Raw genomic sequence first — 9,628 nt, 5'->3', positions numbered from 1 at the left:
TCATGTGATCTATTTTTTGTGTTAAGAAGTGGGAAAATTGGTTGCAAATTTTATAATAATGTTAAATTTTTAAAACCCTGTAAAATTCTCGCGCCTTCATGTATTAGTTAAATATATTTATTTTCAATTGACTCTATAATAATTCACAACTAGTTATTTAATATTTAACATGAATATTAAAAAAAGGTAGTTTTATAATTTCATATGATTAGTAAGGAAAAAATTTACTGAAATTTTAAAATTTTTTATTCCCAAGTCAAAATTAAATTGATGCTTTTGGTTGTAAATAAAGCTAGGAAATAGATGACTTGACCCTCATGAGCCCTATCCTTGTGGGTTTAGGCCAGAAAGTCATTACCCTATTTAATAAATAGTATTTATTGTCAGCAATGTGAAATGTAGCCAAATTAATAGGATTTAATTTAAATTTTTAATTATCCAAATGGATTGATGTAAATTCAAGTTTTAAATGGCAACATTTAGACTTTCACACGTTCAAATTACAAAAAATAATTAAATATCATTTAATCCTCCCAAGTGCAAGGATGATGACACTGTAGTCACTTAAATTCTTGTCAAATATTTGTCCTTTGCTCCTTTAGCCATATTAGAAATCACAGGATTAAGAATGAAATTTTCTTTTAGCAACTCCTTAAATTAAACTTAGTAACAAGGAGGGACTCAACTGCATTTTGTGTTTCACACTTTGTCTTTAAACAAACAAATACAAGTTTAAACAAGTAACTTGAGTTCGAGCCCAAAAATTTTATTGCACTAATAAAATTTTTTTTCAATTTTCAAAATTAAAAAAAATTAAACAAGTAGCCTGACCCATCCTTGTATTCTTTTCTCTAGTTGCAAGGGATCATTGTTTTATACTTTTTAAGGTATTAAAAATTAAACTGAATCAGTCAGTTCAACTTATTGAACTAAAAATCGATCATTAGTTCGGTCCGAATGACCAAAAAGAAATAAGAGGATAATCAAATCGATCAAGAAACAAAAAAAAACCACAAAAACCAAACGGTTGATAAGTTTGGATGGTTCAGGAGATGGAGTTTGAGGGGAAAAAAAAACACAGAACACAAGGAAGAGTTGTGACGCGTGAGAGAGAAGATGAAAATTAAAAGAATAAAATAGACTTAAAAAAAACAAATAAGAATACATTTTGTAGCAAAAAAGCACCTTAGAATTGTTTTTTCAGTCATAAAACTACACGATCTATGAGGAAGCCATCAGATAAGATGTGAGGGAAGCTGCAATTCAACAGTGAAAGGAACGAAAGAAGCTAACGAATGTGCCATTTCAGAGAAAGAATACGTGTGCCAGTCCAACGGATCAACTTACTTCGTTTTTTTTTTTTTTTTTGCTGTACGATTTCTTCCCTCTTTTCACGTGAACGGCACCATTTGACATTTTAGTATTCATAAATAGATGTTTTTTTAACTACCCCTCGTCCCCAATGCCAAATAGATTCATATAATACTCCCTTCATTTTAAATTATAAAATATTTTTAAATAAAACTTTATATATTAATAAAATTTACTAAATATACTTTACAATCTTATTTTTTAAAATAAAAATATAAATTTTTAAAAATACTCTTCATTTAATACTTTATCAATAAAAAAATATTAAAGAGAGAGAATATATAGGAAGGACAATATTAAAAAAATATCATTAATAAAATTTTATTTTTATCAAAGTGTCTTCTATTTTGAGACGTTGAATCTTCCTTAAAAGTATTTTATAATTTGAGATAGAGGAAGTATTATTTATGCTTACAAAATGAAATATACTAAAATACTATTATTTTAAATAAAAGTAAACAACTTATAATTTTCTTATCATTGTATAAGAATTTTTATTTAAATATTAATTTTTATTATAGATGAATTTATCTTATGATTCATATATATAATTTAAAATATATTAAATTAATCAAAATTGATCCAATTAAGATTGAACCATTAACCTTTAAATCAGTCTCTTGTCAGATTTATTATTCAACCTAATTTTTAAAACTGATTGAACCATTAATCATTAATTTTTAAATCAGTCCAAGATTTAATATCCAGCTTAATTTTTAAAACTTTGATATTTTATTCTATATATTGTGTTAAAAAGACATAATTGAATATTGATCCATGTGAGGGAAATGGAAAATGTTGGTAAAAGGGCGAGAGAGAGAGAGAAGAGAAAGGAGCACATTCTTCTGACAAGTTGAGGCGTTGACGTCACGTGGTTGATTTCCCTCTATCATGATTGGTCATGGATAAGAACGATACAAGCGACTAGATCATTTCTGACATTTTACATCCCCTTTTTAAAAAAAAATCAAAAGACATTTTTTGACTTTTTTTAATTAAAAAAATTTATAATTAAATGAAATTATATAAACGATGCATGACCTTTAAGTTTATAACACAATTTTAAAGATATTGAAGAATTTATAATATTCATAATCTATTTTATTTTTCTATTTCAATTGCTTGTGCAGGAAAACACATTTTATGTTAATTATCTTATTCAATATCTGCTACATGGTATGTCATAAATTCTATATCAGGAAGCTTTACAAGTAATGTGAGATTTATAAATATGAGGGGCTCTGTCACCTAATAAGGCTAGTTTTTTTAGATGGATTCTTCCTTCGAACTTGTGCTCATTATATTATTGCTTTCATTAAGAGGCCGGTATCATGGAAAAGGTTACCCACAGAGGGTTCTGACTAGCAAAAGATCGAGTGAAGTGCCGTGGAGTGAAGCTGTTAGGGATGTCGATTTTTGACGGGGTGGCATTGTCACAAGTCTCACATCGGGAAGCTTCACAAGTAGTGTGAGATTTATAAATGTAAAGGGCTTTTTCACCTAACAAAGCTAATTTTTTAGGATAGGCTCTCCTTTCATGCTCGTTGCATGGTACTATATATAAAATTAAAACATATTCATCTACTAAGACATAGTTTTAATTTTGCCACTATTGTTAGGATTAATACTTCATAGTTGTTGAATATCCTGAGATTAAATATTAGTCCTGAGTCTTAAATTCTACTCATCCACTAGGATCAATAATCGCAGCAACTTGCTTAAAAAAAATTGGTTTCTCACCGACACGAGATACGATCAAATCTCAAGAAAAGTTTAAATATATTGAAATGTGCATCACGTGGTCCCAACTTCAATAATTGCATCGGATGTGTCTCTTGCAATATATGAACTGACGAAATTCCAAATTGATTAAAAATGAATCAATAAAATAAAAGGAAATGAAAGAATATTATATGGAGAGGGAGTGATCATAAAAGATGGCCAAATGTGCGGTGGGAAGCAACTTGCCTGAACTCAATTAATATATCAGCCATGGCTGCAGCTCCGGGGACGCTCGTAAGGCAGTGTTTGGCTGTGGTCTTCTTCTTCGTCATTCTTGTCTCTTCAACTTGTCATTCACCGGCAGCACCACTGAAGAGATCGAGAAAGTCAACGACGATCAAAGAGATAAACAGAAAGGGACCGTACATCGGCCTCATCACAGTGTATGCACCTGAGGAGAAGGCCTTCTTCGCTACCAAAGCCTTCAAATCTGATCCCAAACAGCCCTTTGTGGATCTCGCAGGTCGCACATATTTATAGTTTCAAGTTTTGAATTAGAAGATCATGTATAGAGTGTATTTGATATACAATGATGCAGGAAGAAGATTCAGGGTGGGAAAGGTGCATGATAGCAAAGTTATCTATGTCAAATGTGGGATTGGACTGGTACACAAACCTTAGATCTCGTCATATCCTTTTTTTTTATTATTTATATAGTTATTTGACTGGATCATATTTTTTGTTATTTAATTATGTGCTATCAATTTGTTTTTGTGTGTGTCTATGTGACTCAAAAAAAATGTGTTGTGCGGAGTTAGTTCATGATATTTGAATGGGACAAGGGAAAAAAAATTATTTCTAGTTATTCAAGTGTAGTTCCTTTTTTTTTTTGATAAATAATATACACACACATACATGCATGCATGCATAATCACAGATTTTTGTAATTTTTAATTCAAACACTTCTTTGAATTTTTTTTGTAAGAAAAATCAAATGTTATATATATATATCTATTAGCACACTATTCAAGTGAGCTGATGGCCTGATATGCTCGGCCTTGCTAGAGTTGTTCGGGTTCATCGGGCCAAACTCAACCCGAACACGTGGTCCTTGGGTAGAACACTAAACTAAGTAGGGATTATGCCTGACTCAACTCTGCTGTGTACAGCCCTAATTCTGTATAATAAAACGAGCAAAGAAATCGCTCTTAGGATTGAAAAGTACTTGAAAATAAATATAACTATATTTTAAATACGTAGCTTAGAATTGTCAGTTACTAGTTATAACTGAATAATGTGTGGTGATATATATGCTTTTAGACAAAGTTGAACAAATCGAACATTCCATACAAATAGATGAAGACAAAGATTTCCCATTGATTATGGCGTATACTATGTATTGAATATTTGATTGATTGGCTTCCCATCATTCTCATGTATGTATGTATGTATGTGTACATGTATATGTATGCAGGTGAATGCGGCAGCAGCCACACAGCAGATGTTGGATGTGTTTGACATAAGTGGAATCGTTCACTTTGGGATTGCCGGAAATGCGAACAGTTCCATGTCCATTGGAGATGTCATCATCCCCAAGCAGTTCATTCAAACTGGCCTCTGGGATTGGTTGGTACGTGCATGGACCCACTTCGCTTTCCTTGTTATTGCCTATCCGTGTAGTGTGGATCCCACTAAATCACAGATGTATGCATACAGAAACCGAACGCGACGGTAGATTCAAGCGACTTTGGGGAAGTGGATGTAGGAGAGTACAACGTGAAAGGAAAAGGAAAAGGAATGAACTTGTTGGGGAAAATAGAGTATTTTGCAGAACAGTTCTACTCTGAAACTGGCAAGCCCAATGAACCTCAAAGTCTCCTCTGGTTTCCTACTTCTCCTCGCTGGCTCCAACTTGCGGCTTCTCATTTACAGGTAACTACTCTATTATGCTATTGCCGGAAACATACCCATTCCTGCAACTGATTGACGTGGAACTTGGATTGAAAGTCTTTGATGAAGAATTGATTATGTTTTTTTTTTTCAATATTACTATTATTTAAATTCATTAACTTGAATTTAAAAATTTCTCATTTCATAAATAGACAAAAATTGGAACTTTAATCTATTCATAGATAAAGTTAATAATTTAATCACCTTTCATTGGTTTAGTGAGGCAGCTATTAGATTTGTCTTATAACAAGGACCAAATAAAGTATAGGAAAAATCAATTATTTTGTTCTTATAATTTTGAATTGGTTGTAACTTATTGATGCTGTAACTCAATCTTTATAACTTTAACTCAATTAAAACTTAATTTTTGAACTTTGACTTCATTCCCTATAGTTTTGATCATTTAAAATATTGCTTCCTATATTTTAGAAAATAAAACTTTAAGAACTAGAGTTATTTTTTGAAACTTCAATATTAGTGTTTTAAATTGTTAAAATTATATAAGGATCGAGTTGTAATAAGTTAAAGTTTGAAAACTAAGTTTCAATTGATGAATCAAAAATTTTATGGACTAAGTTACATCGAACTAAAATTTAGGAACTAAATTATTTAGGGAAAACACAATCTTTGATTCTTATAGTTTTGTCAAGTTTTGTTTTTAATCCATGTAGTTTTTTTATTATTTTCAATCCCTGTAATTTTAGAAAGATTAGATTACCTTGATTTTTCAAATTCCTATAGTTTTCATTTTTTTCAATGGTTATAGTCCTTGTAGGTACTGAAAACATTGAAAAAAAATTATAAGAATTAAAAGCAAAACCTAATAAAATTATAAGAATTAAAGATTATATTTTTTAAATTATTTAAAATCCAATCAAAATTACAAAGAGTAAAGGATTATTTTTTTTTTCTTTTACATGTGTGTCAGTATGATAGTGTTAAATAAAAGTTTCATACATATATGTTTAGGGAATGAAGCTAGAAAGATGTGTGAACTCAAGCTTGTGCCTACCAAACGAACCAAAGCTCGTTGTGGGACTGAATGGGTCAACGGCAGACGCATTTGTGGACAATGCAGCGTACAGGGACTTCCTCTTCCAAACATTCCATGTTTCCTCTCTTGATATGGAGAGTTCTGCTATCGTCATGGTATCATCTCTCTCTCTCTCTCTCTCTCTCTCTCTCTCTAATTACTTCATAGTTCTCATGCTGAGTATTTATGTGACTGAGATCACAATTTTTGCAGACAAGTTTGTCAAATGATTATCCGGTGATAGTGATAAGAGGACTGTCAGATTTAGCAGGAGCGCAAGAAGGAGAAAATCAAATCAAGGTCTTTGGATCTCTTGCTGCTACCAACACCGCCAAGGCTGTCATTCAATTCTTGAACGTTTATCAACGAAATTACATCTCTCATTATCTTTAACCGTTTCCAATTCCATCTAATTATTATTAATAATACACTGCTATTTCAAATATATACAACAACCAGTTACTGCTATATATTTAAATCTGAACTTGTTTTATCAGCATTACATTTGATTTTTTTGATTTCAATGTGATATCTGATGTCACTGATGATTTAATCATATTTAAACATTGTCAAATCTTAATGGTAATCCTTTGCGTGTGCTCCCCATTATTATATGAAGCCTAAATAATATTCCCTATGTTAAAAAATATAAGGCATTTTTAACTGAATCTCACCTCCAATAAAATAGTTATTTACTTTTCAATTAATCCTGTCCTTTCATATTTATCCCTATTAAACACCCTACAATAAATATAAATTCATTATCAATAGGGGCACTTAAAAAAAAAGGTAATGATTATACATTAAAAGATTAAAAATGTCTTACATTTTTGAACATCCAACTCTTTAAAAAATGCCTTACATTTTTAAACGGAGGGAATAAGTTGTATTGCTTTTATTTTGTGACCCCAATGCAAATTGGTTAGAACTAACTTAGACAATTGGCAACAGATTATTCATTGCTAATCCATCTCAAATTCTGTCATCATTTTAGTGACGAAATTTAATGATGAAAAATTCTACTGCTATAAATTTCATTGCTATGCCTTCACTAAATTGTCAAAAATATTTTAGCGAGAGAATTTACTGATAAAAAAAAAAGATCACCGCTAATTTTCATATCTCATTTCAGTTTTGTGATAGCATTTGCAATGGAAAAGCATTCATCCAAACATGCCCTGAATAACAACTAACTACAAAATTTCCTCACCTTTTGATGTTCATGTCAGACATGTTTTACTTCTTTTGGAATCCAAATTTAATTTCTTTTATGTCTCCCTCTTTTCTTCTCCTTTTTCATTTTCATAACTTATAGTGTTTTATGTAATTAATTTAATTTGTTTATCAATGAAAAGAGAAGAGTATAAATATTCACATATAAATCATAATAACTTTTATTGCATAGGATATATGTATAGGATCACAAAGTCGAAGTTTTTAAACATATTCTTCACATGAGAAAGAGAGATGACTAGGGCAAGTAATGAGGAGGAGAAATCTCATAGCAACAACGGCAACGGTTTGTGTGAAGGTTGGAATCAAAGTAACAGACATTAGTCCCGCGTGGACACAAATAATTACATCGTCCGTTTGGATCACAATCTCCGTTCACTTTGCATTCTTCTCCGTTCTCCTGTGCTGAAATCAAATTCATCTAACTAATCATTAAATAACTCTTTTATTCTTACAACATGCACAAATATTCCATTTAAAAAGAAAAAAAACATGGTAATTTTATTGAATCTCAGGAGAAAATTATGTGTATATGCTTTTGAAAAAAAATATGAATACAAAAATTTATGTAATGTTAAAAATCATCCTAGGAGATTAATATAGTTCACTTTTCATTTTTAAAATAAAATTGGGTAAATTTCAAGGAACAATCAAACAATTTTAACAAAGTTCTTATAAGTGTTCTTCAATCTGTAAATTATCATAGATATACCTAAGGATGGGATGAAGATGACAGTGAGAAGCAAGAGCAATGTGAAGCAGAGTTGAGGCCTCTTCAGTGCCATCTTGTGATTGTTAAGCTTCTTCATTCAAGTCAAAAGGAAGGACAGGTCAATTTATACACAGAACCATATACTCTATAATCACATTATTGATTAATAGCATTTAATAATTTTCAATAAATATATAATATTTTACTGTTTAAATAGATTTCATTACCATTCTTTTGCAACTAACTTAAGGTACATAATTCGAACGTTGATTTCCTATGAACATCTTTCTTTATTAATTTTTGATAAAATCCTATCATCACGAATCATGATTATGCAATGAATCATGTTTTTATTGGATATATCATAGATGATGTGGCGCATGGATCTGTGCAAAAATTTCTCACAAAATTGTTTTTCCTAAGTACATGTTCAAATTTAAAGTGGGGAAGGATAAAATGAATTTTAATTTTTTTAATTATTTATTTAGATTTATTGAATCATCTTTCTTTATTAAGTTTGATAACGTTTTATTGTCATGATTATACATAATAGTTGTTATTTAAATATAAAGTATCTTCAAATTTGAAGTGGGATGGAATGATTTTTATTTAGATTCTTTGAACATATTATTTTAGAAAAAAAATACATGCAGGTCCCAAATACAAAAATTAATTATTCACACATGTTCTATAGGCACATGTAGATGTTGAAATTTACCATGTGAATATTGAAATTTAATGTAGAAATCAGATTAAAAATAATTAACTTTCTTATTTAACACTTAATTGTAACTCTCTCAATGTTTTATTCTTGTCTATTCTTTCACTCTACTCATCCAACCCATGATAACTTTCAACTAAAAGGAATGAACGAAGCGAAACAAATCAATGCAACAAAATTAATTTGAATAATTCATATAATATATATAGTTTATAACTTCCAAACTCATCTGAAAATTAAAATTTTTTGGGCCATAATGTAACAAAAAGGTCAATGAATGTATTTGATATTCAATATAAAATAAGATATGGATTTATTAGTTTACCCAATCATCTGCAATTTCAAAAGTGATTCATGCATGTACGGGACTGTCACCAATATGCGTGTTTGTGTTGTTGAATCGACAATTTCACCTTGGATGAATTCAAGAAAATTTTGGAGATTATATATATTATTGTATATATGAATTATTTAAATTATTTTTGTTGCATTGATTTAATTATTTTCTTTATGCGGATCGTTTCTTTTAGTGCAATGATTAATGGATTGATGAATAGGGTGGAAAAATAAACAAGGAAAAGAATTAAAGAAAAAAATTGTTCGGACTAAATAGTAAGAGATTAAAGACAATGGCATCAAACAGTGAATATTACACTTTTATTTAAAAATAAAGCGATTCTCTAGTGCATGACTATGTGTATAAATTGACTTGCTTTGAATGAGCGAAAATATGAAGAAGCTTGTAAACAATCAAAAGATGGCACTGAAGAAATCTCAACTCTTCTTCATATTGCTCTTGCTTCTCACAGTCTTCTCCATCCCATCCATATGTGTATATATATATATCTATACTGATGTAGAGATTATATAGTTTTTTTTTAAATTT

General features: G+C 30.0%; 1 protein-coding gene across 1 annotated transcript; it reads left to right on the top strand.

The window, feature by feature from the left end:
* Positions 1 to 3,277: 3,277 nt before the first annotated feature.
* LOC129287871 (bark storage protein A-like) lies at positions 3,278 to 6,544 on the top strand. Its single transcript, XM_054924137.1, has 6 exons — positions 3,278 to 3,616; positions 3,692 to 3,759; positions 4,568 to 4,723; positions 4,810 to 5,025; positions 6,013 to 6,192; positions 6,290 to 6,544. The coding sequence occupies exons 1-6, from the start codon at positions 3,364 to 3,366 to the stop codon at positions 6,467 to 6,469; spliced, it is 1,053 nt and encodes a 350-aa protein (XP_054780112.1). The 5' UTR covers positions 3,278 to 3,363; the 3' UTR covers positions 6,470 to 6,544.
* Positions 6,545 to 9,628: the final 3,084 nt, after the last annotated feature.

The sequence above is a fragment of the Prosopis cineraria genome, unplaced genomic scaffold (assembly GCF_029017545.1).
Source record: "Prosopis cineraria cultivar Desert tree isolate PC_DT_omini unplaced genomic scaffold, ASM2901754v1 PC1, whole genome shotgun sequence".
In the NCBI taxonomy this organism is placed as follows: domain Eukaryota; kingdom Viridiplantae; phylum Streptophyta; class Magnoliopsida; order Fabales; family Fabaceae; genus Prosopis; species Prosopis cineraria.
The sequence above is the reverse complement of the archived record's forward strand: the minus strand, read 5'-3'. Positions and strand labels throughout refer to the sequence as shown.

Excerpts from the sequence above, each read along its gene's own strand:
- LOC129287871 (XM_054924137.1), top strand. The coding sequence starts at position 3,364 with ATGGCTGCAGCTCCGGGGACGCTCGTAAGGCAGTGTTTGGCTGTGGTC. Across the intron at positions 3,760-4,567 it reads TCAAATGTGGGATTGGACTG|GTGAATGCGGCAGCAGCCAC; the intron begins GTACACAAACCT and ends ATATGTATGCAG. Across the intron at positions 5,026-6,012 it reads TTGCGGCTTCTCATTTACAG|GGAATGAAGCTAGAAAGATG; the intron begins GTAACTACTCTA and ends ATATATGTTTAG.